Below are 23,765 nucleotides of genomic sequence, written 5' to 3' on the forward strand. Positions count from 1 at the left end.
GACGGTTTTAATAACTGAACTGCTGTGTCTTCGTAATGCACAACTTTTCAAAATATTGGCACATAAATATACATAGGAAGCTGTTTATTCAAAGCTTTATTAAAGTCTTTTGGATACTTGGATATATATCAAATATCTGAGAAACAGGACATTTAAAAATATTTCATGTAGTTTTCTGCTTAAAACAAAAATCATTGCACAAAAGCATTTACAGGGATTTTTTTTTTTAAAGGCTGAGTCTTTTCACTGGCACAGTGTGAGGTTTAATCACTGACGAAACTTTCTCAAGATGTCCTCTGCTGCATCCAGGGTGGAGTCCTCCTTTGAGACAAAGAGAATGAGTCTGAGTGAGATGTCTGTCGAAGAGCAACACAATTATAGAGGAGACCTGAATCAAATTAAGATTTGATTCAATTAAATAAACTGAATTTTATGTACTTTAGCAAAACAGAATCGGATGTATTTGTCAAACTCCTTGCTGTGGTCTGGACTGTAGAATGCAGAGACGGGGATTGTTGCCAAACCCTGCAAGAAAAAAAAAGCCCAAATAAGATCATCTAAACACGTACTCATACGTCATACAGCACTTATGTTATTGCTTGAGTCATTTTGTTTTGTCATGTCTTTCCATCTTGGATAAAATTCTCACTAAACCTTCCATTTTACCTTCTCTTTAATGAGCCATTTAACAAATCTGAAATCGTAGGGTTCATCCTCAGAGCTCTGGTCACTGAAATCCACCTCTGTCATAAAAGGAAGTTAAAGTTAGTCATACATACAGATGCAGTAACGACACCTCACTACATACACAAACATAAAGTGTTCAAGCTGAAACTGTCTTGGCTGATTTAGTCACTACAGTATACGAGTGACACTCACTGACAGAGGAGATGTCTGCCATCATGAAATAGCCTCCCTCTGGCATGATGGGCTGCAAACCCACGCTCTCCAGACACGAGGCCAGCCTCTTCCTCTTGTGCTGCAGCATCGCAGGCAGCTGCTGGAAGTAGCTCTCCGGACTCCCAAACAGCTCGTGTTCTCTCTCAAATCCACGAGCCACTGCCTCCTGATGAAGGCGGGAACAGATGAGGAGACCGAGAGAAACAAATATGAAAATTATGATATATGCATTTGATTCTCTGCCCATTTCTGTAAGATAGACCATCAGTATATATCAATAGTATCATGTTTATTATGTGTTAAATCATTCAGACCCTAAATGTAATGGTTTAACCAATAAATTGGCCGATAATATCTTATTACATATATGTTAGCACTGATGTATATGTAATAAGATGATGACAATACCAAACCAGTATCTTTGGAAAAGATGTTTTTTTGGCTTGAAGCTGAAAGAAAAGTTCTCTTATGAAATTTGTTTGTCTGTGCAATGTGCACTGATAACATCAGATGCATCAATGTGGTCAGGCAGACTTTAAAAGACTGATGTTATTCATTTTTAAGTAAATTTGATTCCTCTTTCAGAGTCACAGGAAGATGAATATACGAAAATATTAAATTTATAACACAAACAGCAGGAGAATAATTGGATTTTCAGACACGACTGAAAGCTTGAGGCAGTGGAACCAGATTTCTTATTTCAGGCCTGCTCTGATAAAATCTTATGAAGTCATGTTTTGGAGCAACAACAGATGCAATGCTTAAGGAATTATGTGTTTACCTGAGCAGCAGTTGCACAATCAAACACAGACATCTGATGCATGGCTTTCAGAAGTTTGATGATTTGCCCAGAGCTGATGGCCCAGCCAACCTGGAGAGATCAAACAGCTCATCATAACAATTTGCAGTGAAGAGGAACACATTACCTGAATCCTCTGACTATCTGTGCGTTACCTTCCAGCCAGTCGCACTAAAGGTCTTTCCAGCACTGCCAACAGTGATGGTTCGTTCCCACATCCCAGGGAGGCTGGCTGTCAACATATTGATGGGATTAATGAATCAGGAATGCAGCTTTACACTTTGCGTGTTGAGCTCTGGCTGTATCTCACCTATCTTTACATGCTTGGCTCCATCATAAGTCAGCCACTCGTACACCTCGTCGCTGATGCACAGCACGTCGTGTTTGATGCACAGATCAGCGATCATTTGGAGCTCTTCAGTCTTGTAAACCTGTCATGGACATGGATGTGTGACATGTGTTTATGTACAACAACACACTTTATTCTGTGAAACAACAGAGTGATTTCACAGTGAAATATCTGAAATGCAGGCCTGTTGCATCAACCAGCTGGATGTCAAATAGACACTGCAGTGGTTACCGTCTTACTTTGCCTAACGGGTTGTTCGGAGTGTTGATGACGACGGCTTTGGTGCGTGGAGTGAATTTACTGGCCAGCTCCTCGGGAGAAAGAACCCAGTCTCCACTTGACAGGACAGCTCCTCCCTCAGCTTTCTGAAATTGAACACAGAAAAACAAAAATCTAATCTTTTGTAAATTTAAACACAGATAATGGTGACTGTCAAAAGATGCTTTGTAAGGCATGTCCAAAGCGCTCACCGGCCTCAGGGGTACGTACACTGCCTTTCCTCCAGCCATCTTCACCATTGGCTGGTAGCAGTCAAAGAACGGTTCAACAATTATAACCTGAAAGATAAAGTTTTTTTTCCTAAAGTTATTACCCACAAAACTGGGTAAGTGAAACTACAGTATGTAGCACTTTTACTGTACTGAAGTTACATGAGCAAATCTTGTGGCTAATGGCACTGGTTTTCCTCAATTCTTGATGTGTTTGTGTTTCTCTGCTTTTATGTCTGCGGAACATTTTGACAGGACGTCTCTTGGGTGGATTTTCATACCTCATCCCCTTCATCAATCACAGCTTGAAATGCAGAGAAGAGAGCCTGATAAGCTCCAACTGTGACCAGGACGTCTTCAAAGGGATCAATCTCATGTCCCACGATCCTACTGAACAATTTAGCCAGACTCTTTACAAGAGGGGGGTGGCCCTGAGGAGAGAAACCACAGGAAATCATAAGATGCCTCTCACTGCTTGCTCTGCATCAATTTGTCCTTTTAATACCTGGTAAAAATAAATTATTAGCATCCTGACATGACCACTCACGAAAGGTCGGGTGTACTGGTGCATTAGGGGTCCTCCGTTCAGAGCAGTGCAGAAAGCCTCCTGGACAAACTTGGGAGGGGAGAAGTCAGGAAATCCCTGTCCAAGGTTCACTGCTTTGTAGTCTGCTGCCAGTTGTGTGAATTCAACCCTGTTGGTGTAAAAACTGCTTGTCAAGCACCGTGATGTCATTATCACAATGATCTGGATAGTATAACAAGTATAGGCATATGTATTTTCCCAGTTACTAAAGTCTACTGCCATTTCATCAAATCTAAATAATGATAACATTCATAGAAGTAAACCCACAGATTCCCATGAGTAACAGCTTTGATTTGTTTATTGTTAATAAAATAGCTTTTCTGGAGGCACAGCAATTTAAGAATTTGTGCAAATGCTCTCCAGTACAACTAGACACTAGAATTGTTTTATGATATAGATGAGAAAAAATAAAGGAAATCAAGGTTGCTTAGAGGATATAGTTTAGGATGTATGAGCAGGAAGATGGTTGGATTTAAACTCTGCAAATTCGAGTTGAGGAAATGTCCAGCAGGAGAGGAAGTACACAGTGTCCTGACAGGCTCAACTCAGGGTAGCAAAATCCCAAAGTTTTAACTAACACTGACACTAAAAATGTTCCTCTGGGGGAGAACGTCTTTTTTTCAATGTGAATGATTCAAAACATGAAAGTTTCCACTACTGGGAGTCGTTTGCTGTCATGTTGACTGACCTTCACTGCTGTCTTTGCAGTTTATAGCCCATAAACTCACACCTAGCTCAGGTGTCAAAAGTCCACCTGTGTCATTATCACTTACCAAATGTTTTTATCGACTCCGTCTGTCCTGCGTGCGCGAAGTCGTCCTGACATGATTCACTGAAAGAAAAGCACAGTTGACCTAAAAGCTGCAGTTCTTCAATCGACGCCTGTTCAGCTCAGCACAGCTGCTGCACCCACCTGCTGATGGTTTCTCATGGAGCTCCGACTGTCAAAGCCTTCAGTCGCCTCCACCCCTCCTCCTCCTGACTGTTCAACCTTTTGTACCTTTATATGGAAGTGGTGCAAGAAGTATTCAGATATGTCATTTAAGTGAAACTAGCAGTAACAAAATTCTGTTCCAAGTGAAAGTCCTGCATTCAAAATATTACTCAAGTGAAAATCCAAAAGCATGAGCACAAAAGTAAGCCAAATGTTAAAGTACTCATTTTTCAGAATGGTCCATTTTCAGGTTAATAATACCAGAAAGGATATTAAATATAATTCATCTAATTAGAATTACTGATGCATTCATGTGCATATGATTTTAATGTTGCTGCTGATAAAGGTGAAGCTAATTTCAATTCCATTATACATAAAGCTGGGTCGCTTAACCTGCACTAATATATCAGAATTTATTACTTGATTTGATTTGTATTTTGTATTAATAATTAGTAACTAAAGCTATTAAATTAAATCTATAATATTACACCATCATTTATTTGTTGAATATATTTCACATTATTCATTTGAATCTGAAATAAATGTAGTGGGGTAAAAAGCACAATATTTCCTTCTGAAATGTAGAAAATGGAAATACTCAAACAAACAAAAATGCAAGTAACTCTAAATTGTACTTAAGGTACTTGAGAAAAATGTGATTTATTGCTTTCCACCAATGTTGCCCACAAACTCACATACAGAACAAAATGCGTGAAAAGAAACTTGTATTTGCAGTCGAAGTCGACACACCTGGAAACAAACACCTTTACAAGCACTGCTATTGACCTCAATGGTCAGTTTTCATTCATTCTGATTCAAACTCAGTTCAGGCTGTTTCAGTACTTGGAAATAGTTTTCTTTTCTTTATACCTAAATTGCTGGTTGATGTTTGATCTGTTTAATACTGTTTATGTGGTCGGCCAAAGTAATTATACAGACGTTCCTGTAGGCATGAGCCCGACACTAATGAAGCTATACAACAAAGACGCTGAAGTCTGAGGGGAAATGTAGTACAAGTACAAAGTGCAAGGACGAAGTGAAAGTGGACGATTGGTTTCTTGTACCTTTAAGTACTGTGATGCAATCACACAGGGAAACACTCAATATGGCTTGACCGAAATGAGGACGCAACCCAAGTCTGTTTCAGTAGCCTGCTGAAATCTAGGTGGACGGGTAACCCTGGTTATTGTGGACGAATTTACTGTCCCTGACTCCACTTTTTCAAGATGTCCTCTGCTGCATCCAGGGTGGAGTCCTCCTGTGAGACAAAGGGAGTGAGCGTGAGTGAGAAGGACTGACAAAGAGCGACAGAGGGGGACAGCGGATGAAAATCATCTCAGCTGATTAGGTTGAATTTACCTTGACAAAACAGAATCGGATGTATTTGTCAAACTCCTTGCTGTGCTCCGGACTGTAGAATGCAGAGACAGGGATCGTTGCCAAACCCTGCAGGCAAAAAGACAAATTATACAGCAACAAGCGCAAATTCACAAAAGCTGTGACCACGTATGTGCATGCATCCACATGTTCATGCGTTCACACACACAAACACTTGACCTTCATTCCAAATTTCATCCTCATAGACAGTTGTGGTTGCTGTAGGTGGAGATGTGGCAAAATGGTATGTGTGGGTCTGTCTGTCTGTCTGTCTGTCTGTTGGTCGATCTGTGTGTGTTTTTCCACAAACTCTGGTAATGTTTTGTGAATCTGTTTAGAAGCTGTGTGCCCTTTTGTCATAGGTCACATCAACCTTTTTCCAGTTGATCAGCCGTCCTTTGGCTCATGACCAACATTTCCACAAAATCTTGTGCAAGTCTGTGAATCCTTCTTTACCTTCTCCTTTGTTAGCCATTTAACAAATCTGAAGTCACTGGGTTCACCCTCAGAGCTCTGGTCTTTGTAGTCCACCTCTGTCGAAAAAGAAAACCCAGGTGAACATAAATCAGAATAAACGGCAGTGATGATGCGGATGTTTGTCCTTTACTCACTGACAGAGGAGATGTCTGCGATCATAAAGTAGCCTCCCTCCGGCATGACGGGCCGTAAACCCACGCTCTCCAGACACGAGGCCAGCCTCTTCCTCTTGTGCTGCAGCATCGCAGGCAGCTGCTGGAAGTAGCTCTCCGGACTCCCAAACAGCTCGTATTCTCTCTCAAATCCACGAGCCACTGCCTCCTGATGAAGGCGGGAACGGACGAGAGGCCAAAAGGGAAATACAAAGTACTTGATCATTTGTGTGGAATTTGGTATTTTGGTAAGTGTTGGTGTTGAGGCTAGAGTTTGAAATAAAACTTCCTGGACTACGGCCATAATTGCCCAACACTGTTATAAATTTGAAGAAGAAGAACCAAATTTGTTACAGTGTCTGTGTTACAGAAGCTAAAGAAACCACATTTCATGCCTAGAACTATTAAAAATGCTCATGGAGTGATGTGTTTACCTGAGCAGCAGTAGCACAGTGGTAGATCGTGTTCTGGTGGATGATTTTCATGTGTTTAATGATATGCGCAGAGCTGATGGCCCAGCCAACCTGGAGAGATCAAACAGCTCATCGTAACTATGTGCAGTGAAGAGGAACACATTACCTGAATCCTCTGACTATCTGTGCGTTACCTTCCAGCCAGTCGCACTAAAGGTCTTTCCAGCGCTGCCAACAGTGATGGTTCGCTCCCACATCCCAGGGAGGCTGGCTGTCAACATATTCATCTGATTAATGAATCAGGAATGCAGCTTTACACTTTGCGAGTTGAGCTCTGGCTGTATCTCACCTATCTTTACATGCTTGGCTCCATCATAAGTCAGCCACTCGTACACCTCGTCGCTGATGCACAGCACGTCGTGTTTGATGCACAGATCAGCGATCATTTGGAGCTCGTCAGTCTTGTAAACCTGTCATGGACATGGATGTATGTTTATGTACAACAACACACTTTACTCTGGAAAACAACAAAATGATTTCACAGTGAAATATATGAAATGCAGGCCTGTTGCATCAACCAGCTGGATGTCAAAGAGACACTGCAGTGGTTAACGTCTTACTTTGCCTAACGGGTTGTTAGGAGTGTTGATGACGACGGCTTTGGTGCGTGGAGTGAATTTACTGGCCAGCTCCTCAGGAGAAAGAACCCAGTCTCCACTTGACAGGACGGCTCCTCCCTCAGCTTTCTGAAATTGAACACAGAAAAACAAAAATCTAATCTTTTGTAAATTTAAACACAGATAAAGGTGACTGTCAAAAGATGCTTTGTAAGGCATGTCCAAAGCGCTCACCGGCCTCAGGGGTACGTACACTGCCTTTCCTCCAGCCATCTTCACCATTGGCTGGTAGCAGTCAAAGAACGGCTCAACAATTATCACCTGAAAGACACATTTCTGTAAGTTTTTTTTTTTTCTGAAGTTATTACCCATAAAACTGGATAAGTGAAACTACAGTATGTAGCACTTTTACTCTGGCATGGCATTGGTTTTCCTCAATTCTTAGTCTTTTTTAGCCTGTGCTGAGCACTATGTGGAGGAGGTTTATCATAGAGTCAACAACACAAACACTATATTCAAACATTTTTGATGTGTTTGCGTTTCTCTGCTTTTATGTCTGTGGAACATTTTGACAGGACGTCTCTTGGGTGGATTTTCATACCTCATCCCCTTCTTCAATCACAGCTTGAAATGCAGAGAAGAGAGCCTGATAAGCTCCAACTGTGACCAGGATGTCTTCAAAGGGATCAATCTCATGTCCCACGATCCTACTGAACAATTTAGCCAGACTTTTTACAAGAGGGGGGTGGCCCTGAGGAGAGAAACCACAGGAAATCATAAGATGCCTCTCACTGCTTGTTTGACATACATTTGTCCCTTTAAAACCTGGTAAAAATAAATTATTATCATCCTAACACGACCACTCACAAAAGCCCGGGTGTACTGGTGCATTAGGGGTCCTCCATTCAGAGCACTGCAGAAAGCCTCCTGGACAAACTTGGGAGGGGAGAAGTCAGGAAATCCCTGTCCAAGGTTCACTGCTTTGTAGTCTGCTGCCAGTTGTGTGAATTCAACCCTGTCGGCCCAAAACAGGTCAGACAATGAAGCACTATCTGTGAGAATAATCATGTTACAGTATGTGTCAGATATCATCCTCCCTGACTGCTGAGCTACCACCGGCCCTGCAACCATCTCCTCAAATCTAAATGTCAGTGGAGGTGCAGACTTTCATGAAACTATAACTGTCCTGAGTGACGGCCGGCTGTGGGCCCTGTGGAAAACGAAAGCATATGAAGCGTCCTGTCCTCCGTTTGCTTTCGCACAGATTTAATCACACTGAATACAAATAATCCTCTGGACAGCTTTGGTGTCCTCGTGTCAATAATGTCACTCACCAAACGTTTTTCTCGACACCGTCTGTTCTGCTTGCATGAAGTCGTCTTGACATGATTTTCTGTAATAAAAGCACACTTTCAAATACATCCATTGTCGCACTTTACCAGCGTGTCTTTGTTTTTCTGTCGCTGTACCCACCTTGTGCTGGTTTGAGGTCCGACGAATTACAGTGAAGTTAGTGATAAGATTCCTGATTATTCCCATCAATGGATGATCATCGCTTCAGAAAAGAGCGCAGGCTTTTATCAACAGGGAAGATGACGGTGCATAAAGATGTTTGTGTTGTTTTTCCGGATCTGCGGTACCTGCGGATATGTATTCTATATTCAATGCTAATAATCCTTCGAAGTCAAGTGCTTGTAACTCCCCTTCGACCTCCTTGTGTTTTCGTTTCTACTTCCTGCCTGGGCGGAGCGAGAAGTGGCCTCATGATTACCAGGATGTAACTCCAGCTCTATGAATGAGTGCATATCGTTAGCCGTGTAACGGTCAGAGCTAGCTTTAGCATGTACGTGAATTAGCATCAAGTAGCCTGAATAGAATTAGAAACAGTGACAGTTAGCTAACACGGCCACAACACAAGAATAAATGTCACGTACAACCAGCTATACCTTACGTTAGATGGAGTGAGCAACATTAATATTGGCTTTTAAAGAAGTAGCTCCACATTTCGGGAAAGAAGTTAATAAGCTAATAATCTTACTAAGAGGATTAATACAACTCTCTGGAGTAAAATGGTTGCCTGTCAACCTCAACTTCAGCAGACACATTAAGACAGGACTTCACTGGTAAAAAAAATATATATATCAACACATTTTCTGAACACGAGGGTAAAGTGGGCAGAGCGTCGCTAAACCTTCAATAAAACTGGGTCGCTTAACCTACAATAATACATCAGAATTTATTACTTCATTTGATTTGTATTTTGTATTAATAATTACTAACTAAAGCTATTAAGTTAAATCAATAATATTACACCATCATTTATTTGTGGAATATATTTCACATTATTAATTTGAATCTGAAAAGTACCTAAAGTTATCAAATAAATGTAGTGGGCTAAAAAGCACAACATTTCCCTCTGAAATGTAGACAAATGCATAGAAAAATGCAAGTAAGTCTAAATTGGACTTAAGGTACTTGACAAAAAGGTGATTTATTGCTTTCTACCAATGTTGGCCACAAACGCACACAGTACAAAATGCGTGAAAAGAAATTTGTATTTGCAGTCAAAGTCGACACACCTGGAAACAAACACCTTTACAAGCACTGCTATTGACCTCAATGGTCAGTTTTCATTCATTCTGATTCAAACTCAGTTCAGGCTGTTTCAATGCTTGGAAATAACTTTCTTTAAATTTAAAATGTATCTGAAAATAAGACACCCCTTGACTTCATATTTAAATTGCTGGTTGATGTTCGTTCTGTTTAATGCTGTTTATGTGGTCGGCCAAAGTAATTATACAGACGTTCCTGTAGGCATGAGCCCGACACTAATGAAGCTATACAACAAAGACGCTGAAGTCTGAGGGGAAATGTAATACAAGTACAAAGTGCAAGGACGAAGTGAAAGTGGACGATTGGTTTCTTGTACCTTTAAGTACTGTGACGTAATCACACAGAGAAAACTCAATATGGCTTGACCGAAATGAGGACGCAACCCAAGACGGGTAACCCTGGTTATCGTGGACGAATTTACTGTCCCTGACTCCACTTTTTCAAGATGTCCTCTGCTGCATCCAGGGTGGAGTCCTCCTGTGAGACAAAGGGAGTGAGCGTGAGTGAGGACTGACAAAGAGCGACAGAGGGGGACAGCGGATGAAAATCATCTCAGCTGATCAGGTTGAATTTACCTTGACAAAACAGAATCGGATGTATTTGTCAAACTCCTTGCTGTGCTTCGGACTGTAGAATGCAGAGACAGGGATCGTTGCCAAACCCTGCAGGCAAAAAGACAAATTATACAGCAACAAGCGCAAATTCACAAAAGCTGTGACCACGTATGTGCATGCATCCACATGTTCATGCGTTCACACACACAAACACTTGACCTTCATTCCAAATTTCATCCTCATAGACAGTTGTGGTTGCTGTAGGTGGAGATGTGGCAAAATGGTTGTGTGTGTGTGTGTGTGTGTGTGTGTGTGTGTGTGTGTGTGTGTGTGTGTGTGTGTGTCTGCTGGTCTATTTGTGTGTTTTTCCACTAACTCTGGTAATGTTTTGTGAATCTGTTTAGAAGCTGTGTGCCCTTTTGTCATAGGTCACATCAACCTTTTTCCAGTTGATCAGCCGTCCTTTGGCTCATGACCAACATTTCCACAAAATCTTGTGCAAGTCTGTGAATCCTTCTTTACCTTCTCCTTTGTTAGCCATTTAACAAATCTGAAGTCATTGGGTTCACCCTCAGAGCTCTGGTCTTTGTAGTCCACCTCTGTCGAAACAGAAAACCCAGGTGAACATAAATCAGAATAAACGGCAGTGATGATGCGGATGTTTGTCCTTTACTCACTGACAGAGGAGATGTCTGCGATCATAAAGTAGCCTCCCTCCGGCATGACGGGCCGTAAACCCACGCTCTCCAGACACGAGGCCAGCCTCTTCCTCTTGTGCTGCAGCATCGCAGGCAGCTGCTGGAAGTAGCTCTCTGGACTCCCAAACAGCTCGTATTCTCTCTCAAATCCACGAGCCACTGCCTCCTGATGAAGGCAGGAATGGACGAGAGGCAAAAAGGGAAATACAAAGTACTTGATCATTTGTGTGGAATTTGGTATTTTGGTAAGCGTTGGTGTTGAGGCTAGAGTTTGAAATAAAACTTCCTGGACTACGGCCATAATTAATTAATTAATAATAAGTGATGTGTTTACCTGAGCAGCAGTAGCACAGTGGTAGATCGTGTTCTGGTGGATGATTTTCATGTGTTTAATGATATGCGCAGAGCTGATGGCCCAGCCAACCTGGAGAGATCAAACAGCTCATCATAACAATGTGCAGTGAAGAGGAACACATTACCTGAATCCTCTGACTGTCTGTGCGTTACCTTCCAGCCAGTCGCACTAAAGGTCTTTCCAGCGCTGCCAACAGTGATGGTTCGCTCCCACATCCCAGGGAGGCTGGCTGTCAACATATTCATCTGATTAATGAATCAGGAATGCAGCTTTACACTTTGCGAGTTGAGCTCTGGCTGTATCTCACCTATCTTTACATGCTTGGCTCCATCATAAGTCAGCCACTCGTACACCTCGTCGCTGATGCACAGCACGTCGTGTTTGATGCACAGATCAGCGATCATTTGGAGCTCTTCAGTCTTGTAAACCTGTCATGGACATGGATGTGTGACATGTGTTTATGTACAACAACACACTTTATTCTGTAAAACAACAAAATGACTTCACAGTTAAAGGTGCAGTGTGTAAGATTTAGGCAGTTCACTTGTCAGAATAAGGCAGATATGGAATGTAATGTCTATGAAAATGTTTTCATTAGTGCATAATTGTGAGAAAATAAGAATTGTTGTATTATCAGTACCTTACACTGAACTCTGTCTTTCACCCAGAACGGACAAACCAAACACCGACTGAGAGCAGGTTTTTTTGGAGCCACTGAAGCGGATGGTGAGGCGTGGGGTATTCAGTTAGTTGCAATCTGTAACCTCACCACTAGATGTCACTAAAGCCCACACACTGGACCTTTAAATATCTGAAATGCAGGCCTGTTGCATAAATCAGCTGGATGTCAAAGAGACACTGCAGTGGTTAACGTCTTACTTTGCCTAACGGGTTGTTAGGAGTGTTGATGACGATGGCTTTGGTGTGTGGACTGAATTTACTGGCCAGCTCCTCAGGAGAAAGAACCCAGTCTCCACTTGACAGGACGGCTCCTCCCTCAGCTTTCTGAAATTGAACACAAGAAAATTCAGGTTGAAATAGGTATATGTTTAAGTGCATGTACACAAAGACAGAGATGAAATTAGTGAAAGATGCCCTTGAACTCTTTTGTAATATTAGGTAAATAAAAATGTGCAAACTGCTCACCGGCCTCAGGGGTACATACACTGCCTTTCCTCCAGCCATCTTCACCATTGGCTGGTAGCAGTCAAAGAACGGTTCAACAATTATCACCTGAAAGACACATTTCTGTAAGTTTTTTTTTTTTCTTCTAAAGTTTTTAACCACAAAACTGGGTAAGTGAAACTACAGTATGTAGCACTTTTACTCTGGCATGGCATTGGTTTTCCTCAATTCTTAGTCTTTTTTAGCCTGTGCTGAGCACTATGTGGAGGAGGTTTATCATAGAGTCAACAACACAAACACTATATTCAAACATTTTTGATGTGTTTGCGTTTCTCTGCTTTTATTTCCGTTGCACTCAGGGGCGGGGCTTGTGGACAGACAAGCCCGGCCACTAGGGAGGCCCCGGAAATTGTGCATTTATGTGTGCAAAAATCAAATCTTTGTGGCGTGCATGGGTGGGGTGGGGGCCCCAGAGATTTCTTGCTTGGAGCCCCAAGAGACCCTTGCAACGCCACTGGCTGCACTGCAGAACATTTTGACAGGACATCTCTTAGGAGGATTTTCATACCTCATCCCCTTCTTCAATCACAGCTTGAAATGCAGAGAAGAGAGCCTGATAAGCTCCAAGTGTGACCAGAATGTCTTCAAAGGGATCAATCTCATGTCCCACGATCCTACTGAACAATTTAGCCAGACTTTTTACAAGAGGGGGGTGGCCCTGAGGAGAGAAACCACAGGAAATCATAAGATGCCTCTCACTGCTTGTTCCGCATCTATTTGTCCCTTTAAAACCAGGTAAAAAATAAATTATTATCATCCTAACATGAACTAAAAATAAGCATGTGTCTCTGACATTCACAGAAAGATAAAAGAGTGTTTTTCCACCCACAAAAGGTCGGGTGTACTGGTGCATTCGGGGTCCTCCATTCAGAGCATTGCAGAAAGCCTCCTGGACAAACTTGGGAGGGGAGAAGTCAGGAAATCCCTGTCCAAGGTTCACTGCTTTGCAGTCTGCTGCCAGTTGCATGAATTCAACCCTGTTGGCCCAAAACAGGTCAGACAATGCAGCGCTATCTGTGAGAATAATCATGTTACAGTATGTGTCAGATATTATCCTCCCTGACTGTTGAACTACCACCGGTTCTGCAACCATATTCTTCAAATCTGCAGGTTGTGTTTTGTTTTAATGAAACACTGATTAAGACTATGCATAAATGTGGTATTTTGATGAATCAATAAGCAACATAAAAGGACTTGGTGCCAGGCTGTTCCACCCCCATGCTCCACCTGGTGTCTTCTTGTGTCAATAATGTCACTCACCAAATATTTTTATCGACACCGTCTGCTCTGCTTGCATGAAGTCGTCTTGACATGATTTTCTGTAATAAAAGCACACTTTCAAATACACCCTTTGTCGCAGTATACAAGCGTGCCTTTGTTTTTCTATCGCTGTACCCACCTTGTGCTGGTTTGAGGTCCAACGAATTACAGTGAAGTTAGTGACAAGATTCCTGATTATTCCCATCAATGGTTGATCATCGCTTCAGAGGAGCGCAAGCTTTTATCACCAGGAAAGATGATGGTGCATAGAGATCTTAGCGCTGTTTTTCCTGAGCTGCGGTACCTGCAGATATGTATTTTACTTTAAATACTAATGAAGTGCAACTCCCCTTCAACCTCCTTGTGTTTTCATTTCTACCTCAGGCCTGGGCGGAGTGAGAAGTGGCTTCATGATTACCAGGATGTAACTCCAGCTCTATGAATGAGTGCATAACGTTAGCTGTCTAACAGTTAGAGCTAGCTTTAGCATGTACATGAATTAGCATCAAGTAGCCTGAACAGAATAAGAAACAGCGACAGTTAGCTAACACGGCCACAACACATGAATAAATGTCACGTACAGCCAGCTATACCTTAAGTTAGATAATAAAGTTAATAAGCTAATAATCTTACTAACATAAAAGGTTTAATACAACTCTATGGAGTAAAATGGTTGCCTTGCAACCTCAAGACTCACTGTGCCCAGAAAGTCCTGCACATAACCCCAATATACAAGCAGAAATTGTGTTTTTCATTTACGCTCTCTCAGTTTCTGTATGGATTAAACAAATAAGACATGTTAATAAGCGAGCTTTAGAGCTGCTGGTTGATGAATTTTGTTGCCTTTGGACAGAGGCCATTTCCTACATGAGCAATAGGTTAGCTTCTCATTTAGAGTAGGAACATGAGCTTGCTGGTACATTCCCCCAAAATGTCAAACAGCTTTGATATTTGATACAATAAGTAAATTCTTCAAAGAAGTTGCTTTTTCTGTTCATCATAAAGAAGGATCACATTTTATTAACCACACAATATACACTTATTACTTCTTTCCAGGAGCAAAGGTAAAACATGTGCAGCAGCAGTACTGCTTTCATATCATATGAAAAAAAATCATACTGCCATAAAAAGAGACTGTTTACTTATTTAGACATTGCCTGCATTGTCTTATCATAAGACAAGCTCTTTCCTCTAAACTGCGGCTTTTTTCAAGTCCTCAGGCAGCACCCTGCCTTTCTTCCGTGCCCTGTCCTTCTTCTTCTCTGTTCTGACTTGCTTGCGTTTCAGGATGTTCTTTCGTCTCTTGTCCTGACGTTGCTGCATCTTCTCTACGACATTCTCGCTCCGCTTGTTCCACTGCTTCTTCCTCTGGGTGCTCTTCTTCTCCTTCCTCTTCAGCGAGATGCGCAGCATGTCCTCATCGTCTTTGATTTTCATGCCCTCTGCCTTATAAAGCATGTTGGTCCACTTGATCTTCTGCTCCATCTCGCGGGCCTTCCCCTCGTCTTTCTCCCTCAGTTCATCCAGCTTTGCTTTGCGGGCCTCCACTTGACTGAGCAGCTGCTTGTAGTTCTTCCCTGTCAGAGGTGCTATCTTGCCCTTAATACTCTGCTTCTTGTTCTTCCTTTCCTGTATTTTGTCTACATATCTCTCTTCCACTGTCTCCACCTTGTTGAAGATGATGGCAGTTTGGTTTCTTTTACTTACGGCCGGGGCATGCTTTACTTCCTGTTTTATCTCCGGCTGCTGTTCTTGGCCACTTTTTTCAGCCAGTTGCTTCATCCGGAACTCTTTCCTCTTCCTCTTCTTACGATCCCGCTCCAGCTTTCGCTTCGCTCGCTTTGCCTGGACTGCCTCTGATGCTGCATCCTTTGGGGCTGCCTGATAAAAGATGAGAGTAACATGTTAGTCCAACAGACACTCAACCAAATGGTAACTACTGAGCAGTATGTGTTTTACAATTCCCCAAGTCTGTTCTCCACATGTTGAACTGAACAATAACTGCACTTGCATCTAGTCAACTTCAAAAACAGAGCGTAAGAACTCTGTATTACAACAACGTGTAGTAGTACATTTTCAGAAAAGTCAATACTGAGTTTGTTTTGCTGGTTTTAAGTTAACAATTAAATAGCAGTGGGTGGAGTTCACCTTCTCAGTACAGACTACAAATAATACAGAATATAAATAAACCTCCAGGTGGTTTTATTTAATTGCGTGCACCATCTTTAATTGCTGCATACCTGCCCTCTGGACTCTTCGATCTTTTCATGCAGTCTCTTGCGTAGTATGTCTACTGTGGAGAAGCTGGACTCCACATTTCCTCCTTTAAGAAAAAATAAGAAAATGTCACTGTTAGAAACATTAGGGATTTTTAATAACATGAAGAGTCCAGTGGTGTAAAGCAGGTGTGTCAATGTAATCCTCTCTCAGAGACGTGGATAAACTTACTGCACCTTTAGGCTGCTGTGCTGTGGATCCATTTATGCTCTTGGTTTTGGACTCATTCAGTTTTGCTGGGCCTTTCTGTGCTGCAGTCGAGGGTGAAGGCTTTTGATGGGGTTTAGGAGAAGCTGTCTTCTCACCGGCAACCTTTTCTTTAAAATGCTTCTTCTTACACTTTTTCTTCTTCTTTGGAGGCCCGGTGTCACTTTTACCCTTGAAATGAACTACACACAGACAAACACACCACATATATTAATGATTAGATACACAATAGTGTCAACTGGACTGTCACTATGCTGCAATTTTCAGTGCAGTTACCAGTTTAGGAAGTTAAACATGCTTAGGTAATGCCATCAACTTGAAAGAAAAGGTTAGTGGAGAATTTTTTTTTTCTTTTTATCAAACAAGGAAACTAATATTAATTTTGCAGCTCCTTGTGGGGGTCTTGACCCCAGCCTAGGAAGCACTGGATCAATCAGTTAATGATTTTATCTGTAATATGTCAGAAAAGACGAAGAGAAAAAAGATATTAAATTTACAAAAATAAAATTAACATTCCACATTTCATAAGTGGAAAATATTTAGTGTTTTTGCTTAATAAATAACCCAAATTATATACAAATATGAAAATAATCGAGTTTATTTATTTATGTATATTAATCGATTACTCTTGCCTATTTGAATACACTTCCTACATCGGGAAAACCTGCTTTTAAACAGTGTAGCGCCACCTTTCGTCAACTGCAGTAATAGCCACAAGTTTGATTACATGCAGTTTTAGATGCTTTTCTACAAGCACTACCACAAATAAACTATAAAAGTAACGTTTGCAGTACAGCACAGAAAAGACTACACATCCAGAACAGGGTGGAAATTAGCTAAAACAGTTAGCAAACATTACCAAACGGTCTCTTCTTCGGCTCCTGGTCTCGGTGTGAAAACACTTTACTTGCAAATTGCTGGATGTACGAGTCCTTTGAGGCGAGATCCATGTCGACAAATGAAGCTTTTAAATCCAGCTAAAACAGACACATCAAGACGGGACTTCACTGGTAAAAAATATCAATACATTTCTGAACACACGTGCGTAAAGCGGGCGGAGCGTCACTAAACCGGAAGGAGTAACACCAGAAGCGGTCCCCCTTCTGGTCAGTTATGTAGCTGTTATGCAGTCGCTTGTCACATCCATGTTTTCACCTCTTTTTCGTGAATGTTTTGATTCATCATGGCTTCTCTGAAATCAGCGCTGGCTTATTCCACCAGGGTGCTGACGGCCCTGAAGAAACAGGTACGTTACTGCCCGCCTTTATAACTCAAAGGAACTTCCGTGAGTCTCGTGAAAGTCACTTTTCAGCTGATTTTCTGTCACTGCAGACACATGTCGTTTACATCAAGAGGACTCTGCTCCTGTCCAGACTGCCACTCCTCAAACGTACAAACGGTAAAATATGTATAAATATATATTATCATAGTAGTAAGTAACACACTTATGACATTGAAGTGCACTTTGTACTTTCTGTTCATAACTCAAAATGCACCGAAAAATATATTGGAAAAAATGAAAAGCAAATGGTAAGGAATGATAGTGATGCATAGAAAACGAAAATAATGTGAAAATAATGTAAATGCAAATAGCGTAAACTGATGAAAACACACAGTGTGTCATATGAATATGTGTTACATACTGAGCCTGACAAAATGAACAGCTCACATCAATATCAGGTCACTGTGATGCTTAACAGGATAAAATTTGTGAATGAGCCTACATGACACTTTTTTTTTTCTCTCAACGTATGGGGTAACGTCCATACATTCTGTGTACTGTGAATTTCCAGGAGGGTTCATTCCCGTCGGGCAGCGGTTCAGCTCCACAGCAGCCCGAGCAGAGAAAAGAGAAGACTCTTTCCTCAAATGGTTCCTGCTGCTCATCCCGGTCACCACCTTTGGCCTCGGCACATGGCAGGTACAGCTTATCTCCTCTGTGCTCTCACACCTCTCAATGCTGATGTATCTTTGGCTTGTTGTGGTCGGATGGACTCGGACGCTTTTGTTTCTGTGAAGGTGAAACGGCGTCAGTGGAAAATACAGCTGATCAATGACCTGACAAGACTCACTACTGCAGAGCCCATTCCTCTTCCTCTTGAGTAAGTGCAAGCTCGATCCATTTACTATTAATCTGACACACACTGGGCATTGAAGAGCAGGCCACAGCTACATCCTCTCCTGGTTTATGAAGCATTTTAGAAACAGAAATATCCATTCAGAGGAACTGTCACCACAAATAACAGCAAGTCCTCTGAGGGCAGCACTTACTCTTGTCCCTCCTCCAAATCGACACCCATGTTACCGATGAAAGCGCAGACTCACCTTTGCCATGTTTCTCCCCGGATCCTAGTCCGCATGAGCTGAACAGCCTAGAGTACAGGAGGGTGAGAGTGCGTGGACGGTACGACCACTCACAGGAGCTCTACATTCTGCCCCGCTCACCGGTCGACCCCGAGAAAGAGGCCCGAGAGGCAGGCAGGCTGTCCTCAAGCGGGGAGACCGGCGCAAATGTCGTCACTCCATTCCAGTGTACCGACCTCGGGTAAGACGACAGACAGAATGCTGCTTTCCCTGGGTTGACCCTGGAGTTACAGTACTAACTGCAGTCCTTACGTCCTGCAGCATCACAATCCTGGTGAACAGAGGATACGTCCCAAGGCAGAAGATAAGACCCGAGACCAGGATGAAGGGACAGGTTAGTGTTTCTGAGGATGTGGTTTGTTGATTCAGCTTTGCACTTCTATGGCAAGATGTTGTCTTTTTTGATTTCACTCATTCACCACTGCATTACCCACAATGCAACTTGATTGCTGACAGGTGAGGTGTTTTGCTAGCAGTGGTTAATGTAACCTTTCTGTGTGATGACTCAGCTATTAACCAACATCACATTTCATATTGAAGCAAAGATCACTTCTCTCATATTTTTGTATTTACTACTTCAGACTCCTCTAAACTGTCATCATGCTCGTGTGCAGGTGGAAGATGAGGTGGAGGTGGTCGGGGTAGTTCGGCTGACAGAGACTCGCAAACCCTTTATGCCAAACAATGACGCAGAGAGAAACCGCTGGCATTACCGAGATCTGGAGGCCATGTCCAGCCTCACTGGAGCTGAGCCCATCTTCATTGATGCTGACTTTGGTAAGATGTCACAAACAAGCTCCATGACGCTCTGTGACTGAACTTCAGAGTGAATATCAGATTAAACAAATGGCTCATACACTTTGTAACAATTCATATAGAAAAGAGAACTTTTAGGTCTGCATGCAAGTAAAGTGTCTTGTACCCTGCAGGGAGCACCATTCCTGGTGGACCAATCGGTGGACAGACCAGGGTCACGCTGAGGAATGAACACATGCAGTACATAATAACATGGTAGGTGGCAGCTGCCAGGATGCTTTTATATTGAAAATCACTGTCCTGTTCTTAATGTTGACATATCACTGAATAGATTTTGTCCTTTTTCTTAGGTATGGCTTATGCGCAGCTACCTCCTACATGTGGTTTGCAAAGTTCATCAAGAAGATCTGAGTGTGATTAAATGCAGTGAAAATGTTGAACATAAAACTTTGAACTGCTGCAGACCTCTGATGCACTTGATTTGTACTGTATCAGCTCCAGCCTGCTGCAGACTTTCAAATATGTAAATAACTGGATTATTCTCCTGAGACATGTATTTGAGAATAAATATAAATTAAGCTCATCACCTCAATTCAGTCATGAGTTCATTTGAGTTGACTCAAGTGTTCATTTACAGCTTTGAAGACTTGCCTTAAGACACTGTGCACCCTTTTAAGACTCGACTACTTCTAATTTAAATAACTCACATTTGAAGATTCACTGATCATTGCGCTACTTAAACCTCAGATTACACATCTGAGTACTGCAATAGAATATTTACTTGTCATCGCTACTTGCAATTAAGAATAAATGCAGAATTTGACTGAATTGAACAGTCAAATTTTAGCATCTTTCTAATGTTTGTGTAGAGAAAAGGAATAACCTTCAGTTGAAACTTAGTTCCAAAATACAATATATTTAGTTGTAACAATGAAACAGTCTCACTCTATTAGGACATATATCTTTTTTTATTCCAAACAATTTAACCAAGCTTGGTTGCCAGTTCCTTGGCCTTTGCCTTCTCCAGCTTGTTGATGCGGGCTGTGGATTTGGGGCCCATGATGCCACCTCCCCAGTGACGACGGATCTGGAAATGAGTGTGGAAAAAAAAAAAAAAGGGTTAAAATGAGGCGATCTGTACTTTGTTACCAAAATGCAATTCTACTTATGTGACGATACTCAAGTTTGCGCTAACGAGTGCTCACCTCCTCATATCTGTCATTGTAGTTGGTCTTGATGGCTTCAACGAGCTTTGCGAGTGCACCTTTATCCTCACTAGGAGAGAACAAAGCTAGTTAATACAGCGCTCACATTTAGAAATGGAGCTAATTCAATGTATCCTATAAATATTTGTTTCTGAAGATCAGAACTTCATCCCTGTCCTCTCAAATTTGGTATCATGACCAGTTTGACCACACAAGGCATCTTAAAATATGATATCATGAACAGTACCAATACTGCGTTCTGTCTCTGAAAATTTAGTAAAATTTCATACAAAGTCAAGTAAGTAAATCAATAACTGATCATAGGGACGAGAGTTGCCAGATGTGACACAAAAAAATGTTTTAGCCAGCAATCTGATTTTATACAGTGTCACATGCTAACACAACAGTTCAATTCATGCACAAACTTACGGGTTTATCTGTGTGAAGGCAACTGAAGTGCATGTCTTTCTGTGCACCAGTCTGCCCAGTCTAGCCTTGCCCTTGACGATGCAGTATGGGACACCCATCTTGCGGCACAGAGCTGGCAGGAAGACGACGAGCTAGAAAAACAAGGAAACGCCAGAAAATATTAGTATTATGACCAAAACCTGTTGTGTACACAAGAAATGTGGTAAAAACATGTATTCTTTGTTTTGTGGTCTCTGCTCAGGGTTAAAAAGCTCGTGTGTTTTGATCCACATAGATGATTCAGGTGAAGAAATTCAGACATCATTGCCAGTGACCACTTTTCTACAATGAACTGTGAGCAATATGGAAGTTCCACTGCAGCCAAAATTATGTTTGACAAACTTACCTCAATCGGATCCACATCGTGGGCAATGATGACCAGCTGGGCCTTCTTGCTCTCCACCAGAGAGGTGACAGTGTTCACACCTGTAGGGAGGAGGAATAAATAAATCAGTCAGATTCAACTGATCAGCAAACATGTTGCCCTAAAATGATTCATTTTGGCCAATGCTCAGGGTTAAAAAGCTCAAAAAACATCAAGGCATGTTTCAGGTGAAGAAATTCAGGTCATCACTGCATTCAGGCCAAGTTAGATAAAACTACGCTAATGAATTCCCAACATGGTTCTTAATGTAACTAACTTCAATACATGACGATAAACACGAAGATGTTCACCTACAAAGCCCAACTAAAACGGCTTCATATGGGATGAATCTACAGCCTTACTGAGGCTTTTTGTGGAAAACTGGTAATGTCTTCTTGGAATTGATTAAAGAGGTATGATGCACATTCTTACTGTAAACGTCAATAATCAATGCAGTTCCACTCTTCAGTGTTTAGTTCTTTATTGCTCACCTGCACGGAGGACAGGGGGCCTCTTGGTCGGGGTATCTCCCTTTCCAGCAGCCTTCTGCTCAGCACGGGCAAGCAGCCTCTGCTTCTTCTCCTGCTTGGTCTCTGGCCTGTACTTGTGGGCCAGCTTGAACAGCTGAGTGGCTGTGAAGGAACAGTACATCACAAATTAACTTCAAACCCAACAGTGGCTCCCTGCTTGAGTTGTTCTACAGCATGACAAGTGAACAGTATTTCAATAACTGCATCAGTGATCTTGGTGGAAATGTCAGCACAGCTGTTCAGATAGCAAATATTCTTTACATCATTTGCAAAGCCAGAATGGTACTATGAAATACCCTTTAGCCATCTCTGAAATACTACATCTTTGTTCTTCAGGCAGCCATGTCATCAAAAAGAACTCACTTGATGTCAAAAACTGTTGAAACTTACCAGTCTGGCGGTCCAGAGCCTGGGTGAACTGGTTGATTGCAGGAGGAACCTTCAGACGCTTGTAGAGGATGGAGCGCTGCCTCTGCAGACGGATATAACGAGGCCATTTCACAAAGCGTGTCAAATCACGCTTGGGCTGAATATCCTGGCCTAAGAGAAAAGACGAAACAAATGTTTAACATCTGAAATCAAACTGAGGCAAAGCCTTTTGCTTCATAATCAAATGTGCATCAGCGATCTTGGTGGGAAAATTGTCATCAGTGTTGTTAAGATAGCAAATATTCATTAACATCATCTGCACCATTACAATCCAAAGTTCTCCCAAAATGCCACCTTGGGCTACTTACCGATGCCAAAATTCTTTGGCCTCTTCTCAAACAGGGGGTTGATTACTTTCTTGGCCTCATGTTTCTTGGCCACAGAAGGGGCAGGTGCCACCTTCTTCCCCTTAGCCTTCTTTCCCTTAGGCTGTCAAAGAGAAAACAGTGTTAGGGTACATTCATGAAGCTACACTGACAAGCTATTCCTCAAATTAACCTGACAGCACAACCACTGTCAAAGCCAATACATTCTAGGTTTCCATTTTCATCTTAGAGTAACTAAACACGATTACTATTTACCAATTAACCAGCATGCCTGGGCTTTAGCATCCATCGCTCACCATGCAGGTTAGCCTTGCCTAGTATCTATTCCTGGTTCCCAAACCTGCTTCTAAAGCACATGCTTTAAGCATTAGTGTCTGGATACTAGTAGTCAATGCTACGAAGGCAAAGACTTGGGACACAATTCAAAAGCATTACAGTGAGTAAAGCTAACCAAATCCCCATGATGATCAATCTACTACTGCTGCTAACGTACCCTACAAACCGAGTTAAAGACGATGCACCTAGCTTAGCTGTTACCACTTCAGCTTCACAATTAAGCCAAGATATTCTCAAATTAGTTAACTACCACACAATAAGTATGTTGCCTAATGCCAGATTTAAACTACAGTTACTACTTTTGACGTTAGCATAACTATTTGCACAATTAGCAATGCTCGGGCCCGTCAATCCAACACTGCCGGATACCACTCGGATTCACACTTGTATCATGCTACATAACGCTTCCCGTTGGACTTCAGTTGCTCACAATATCAAAATAAATATTACTACTGCCAGTCCACATTCATGCGGAAAACGCAGAACAATAATGCGACACTGCTCCCTAATTCAAGCGTGTTCACCCACGTTAGCTTTAGCTCCTTACAGTGAGTCAGTGCTACTCGTACCGGCAACACCATGGTCAGTTTAACCAAGTTTTATCCACAAATACAACAACATCGACGCACAATATCGACATTATATACAAGGACGACCTTCACAGAATATATAGCTACAGTCTAAAATGTCATAACACGCATACAAGTAGGGATGCAAACAGATACAACAAGTACAATATTTCCTCA

The 23,765-nt window shown here is 41.9% G+C and overlaps 6 protein-coding genes and 4 non-coding genes across 10 annotated transcripts; 1 reads left to right on the forward strand and 9 right to left on the reverse strand.

Moving 5' to 3' along the window:
• Positions 1-267: 267 nt before the first annotated feature.
• On the reverse strand, positions 268-4,119 carry LOC143337819 (kynurenine--oxoglutarate transaminase 1-like). Its single transcript, XM_076757702.1, has 13 exons — positions 4,036-4,119; positions 3,896-3,954; positions 3,084-3,231; positions 2,818-2,967; positions 2,519-2,605; positions 2,288-2,413; positions 2,010-2,130; positions 1,855-1,931; positions 1,682-1,771; positions 880-1,066; positions 667-743; positions 439-525; positions 268-321 (listed from the first exon to the last, which is right to left on the reverse strand). Exons 2-13 carry the CDS (start codon positions 3,946-3,948, stop codon positions 268-270), a joined length of 1,257 nt encoding a protein of 418 aa, XP_076613817.1. The 5' UTR covers positions 3,949-3,954; positions 4,036-4,119.
• A 563-nt stretch (positions 4,120-4,682) lies between these two features.
• On the reverse strand, positions 4,683-8,844 carry LOC143338404 (kynurenine--oxoglutarate transaminase 1-like). Its single transcript, XM_076758768.1, has 13 exons — positions 8,566-8,844; positions 8,427-8,485; positions 7,960-8,107; positions 7,694-7,843; positions 7,327-7,413; positions 7,096-7,221; positions 6,825-6,945; positions 6,670-6,746; positions 6,497-6,586; positions 6,045-6,231; positions 5,890-5,966; positions 5,416-5,502; positions 4,683-5,314 (listed from the first exon to the last, which is right to left on the reverse strand). Exons 1-13 carry the CDS (start codon positions 8,629-8,631, stop codon positions 5,255-5,257), a joined length of 1,335 nt encoding a protein of 444 aa, XP_076614883.1. The 5' UTR covers positions 8,632-8,844; the 3' UTR covers positions 4,683-5,254.
• Positions 8,845-9,611: 767 nt separating this feature from the next.
• LOC143338004 (kynurenine--oxoglutarate transaminase 1-like) lies at positions 9,612-13,969 on the reverse strand. The gene is made up of 13 exons (XM_076758077.1): positions 13,897-13,969; positions 13,758-13,816; positions 13,327-13,474; positions 13,006-13,155; positions 12,459-12,545; positions 12,192-12,317; positions 11,620-11,740; positions 11,465-11,541; positions 11,292-11,381; positions 10,937-11,123; positions 10,782-10,858; positions 10,281-10,367; positions 9,612-10,182 (listed from the first exon to the last, which is right to left on the reverse strand). The coding sequence occupies exons 1-13, from the start codon at positions 13,960-13,962 to the stop codon at positions 10,123-10,125; spliced, it is 1,335 nt and encodes a 444-aa protein (XP_076614192.1). The 5' UTR covers positions 13,963-13,969; the 3' UTR covers positions 9,612-10,122.
• Positions 13,970-14,747: 778 nt separating this feature from the next.
• Positions 14,748-17,308, reverse strand: surf6 (surfeit 6). Its single transcript, XM_076758960.1, has 4 exons — positions 17,101-17,308; positions 16,211-16,423; positions 15,998-16,080; positions 14,748-15,638 (listed from the first exon to the last, which is right to left on the reverse strand). Exons 1-4 carry the CDS (start codon positions 17,189-17,191, stop codon positions 14,949-14,951), a joined length of 1,077 nt encoding a protein of 358 aa, XP_076615075.1. The 5' UTR covers positions 17,192-17,308; the 3' UTR covers positions 14,748-14,948.
• A 14-nt stretch (positions 17,309-17,322) lies between these two features.
• surf1 (SURF1 cytochrome c oxidase assembly factor) lies at positions 17,323-19,953 on the forward strand. The gene is made up of 9 exons (XM_076758961.1): positions 17,323-17,487; positions 17,574-17,640; positions 18,035-18,162; positions 18,261-18,343; positions 18,595-18,786; positions 18,867-18,939; positions 19,220-19,382; positions 19,535-19,616; positions 19,712-19,953. Exons 1-9 carry the CDS (start codon positions 17,425-17,427, stop codon positions 19,770-19,772), a joined length of 912 nt encoding a protein of 303 aa, XP_076615076.1. The 5' UTR covers positions 17,323-17,424; the 3' UTR covers positions 19,773-19,953.
• A 357-nt stretch (positions 19,954-20,310) lies between these two features.
• On the reverse strand, positions 20,311-22,789 carry rpl7a (ribosomal protein L7a; the record flags this gene model as incomplete). Its single annotated transcript, XM_076758974.1, has 7 exons — positions 20,311-20,448; positions 20,567-20,636; positions 20,996-21,126; positions 21,381-21,460; positions 21,890-22,030; positions 22,319-22,468; positions 22,666-22,789. Coding segments are annotated over 7 exons (801 nt in total), but the record flags the coding sequence as incomplete, so codon positions are not given.
• Positions 21,228-21,304, reverse strand: LOC143338544 (small nucleolar RNA SNORD36). Its single transcript, XR_013079252.1, has one exon. It is a non-coding gene; the product is annotated as a small nucleolar RNA SNORD36 (small nucleolar RNA).
• LOC143338550 (small nucleolar RNA SNORD36) lies at positions 21,541-21,613 on the reverse strand. The gene has a single exon (XR_013079257.1). It is a non-coding gene; the product is annotated as a small nucleolar RNA SNORD36 (small nucleolar RNA).
• LOC143338552 (small nucleolar RNA SNORD24) lies at positions 22,130-22,199 on the reverse strand. The gene has a single exon (XR_013079259.1). It is a non-coding gene; the product is annotated as a small nucleolar RNA SNORD24 (small nucleolar RNA).
• On the reverse strand, positions 22,545-22,618 carry LOC143338551 (small nucleolar RNA SNORD24). Its single transcript, XR_013079258.1, has one exon. It is a non-coding gene; the product is annotated as a small nucleolar RNA SNORD24 (small nucleolar RNA).
• Positions 22,790-23,765: the final 976 nt, after the last annotated feature.

The sequence above is a fragment of the Chaetodon auriga genome, chromosome 19, assembly GCF_051107435.1.
Source record: "Chaetodon auriga isolate fChaAug3 chromosome 19, fChaAug3.hap1, whole genome shotgun sequence".
Lineage (NCBI taxonomy): Eukaryota > Metazoa > Chordata > Actinopteri > Chaetodontiformes > Chaetodontidae > Chaetodon > Chaetodon auriga.

Bases quoted from the DNA above. Each gene is read 5' to 3' on its own strand.
- LOC143337819 (XM_076757702.1), bottom strand. From the start codon at position 3,948: ATGTCAGGACGACTTCGCGCACGCAGGACAGACGGAGTCGATAAAAAC. The intron at 2,968-3,083 runs GTGAGTGGTCAT...TTCTCTCCTCAG, and splicing joins ACCAGTACACCCGACCTTTC to GGCCACCCCCCTCTTGTAAA. The intron at 2,606-2,817 runs GTATGAAAATCC...TTTATCTTTCAG, and splicing joins TGATTGATGAAGGGGATGAG to GTTATAATTGTTGAACCGTT.
- LOC143338404 (XM_076758768.1), bottom strand. From the start codon at position 8,631: ATGGGAATAATCAGGAATCTTATCACTAACTTCACTGTAATTCGTCGG. The intron at 7,844-7,959 runs GTGAGTGGTCGT...TTCTCTCCTCAG, and splicing joins ACCAGTACACCCGGGCTTTT to GGCCACCCCCCTCTTGTAAA. The intron at 7,222-7,326 runs GTGAGCGCTTTG...GTTCAATTTCAG, and splicing joins TGTACGTACCCCTGAGGCCG to AAAGCTGAGGGAGGAGCCGT.
- LOC143338004 (XM_076758077.1), bottom strand. From the start codon at position 13,962: ATGGGAATAATCAGGAATCTTGTCACTAACTTCACTGTAATTCGTTGG. The intron at 13,156-13,326 runs GTGGGTGGAAAA...TTCTCTCCTCAG, and splicing joins ACCAGTACACCCGACCTTTT to GGCCACCCCCCTCTTGTAAA. The intron at 12,318-12,458 runs GTGAGCAGTTTG...GTTCAATTTCAG, and splicing joins TGTATGTACCCCTGAGGCCG to AAAGCTGAGGGAGGAGCCGT.
- surf6 (XM_076758960.1), bottom strand. From the start codon at position 17,191: ATGGATCTCGCCTCAAAGGACTCGTACATCCAGCAATTTGCAAGTAAA. The intron at 16,424-17,100 runs GTAATGTTTGCT...GTCTGTGTGTAG, and splicing joins GCCGAAGAAGAGACCGTTTG to TTCATTTCAAGGGTAAAAGT. The intron at 15,639-15,997 runs GTATGCAGCAAT...ATCTTTTATCAG, and splicing joins TCGAAGAGTCCAGAGGGCAG to GCAGCCCCAAAGGATGCAGC.
- surf1 (XM_076758961.1), top strand. From the start codon at position 17,425: ATGGCTTCTCTGAAATCAGCGCTGGCTTATTCCACCAGGGTGCTGACG. The intron at 17,488-17,573 runs GTACGTTACTGC...CTGTCACTGCAG, and splicing joins TGACGGCCCTGAAGAAACAG to ACACATGTCGTTTACATCAA. The intron at 18,940-19,219 runs GTTAGTGTTTCT...GCTCGTGTGCAG, and splicing joins AGACCAGGATGAAGGGACAG to GTGGAAGATGAGGTGGAGGT.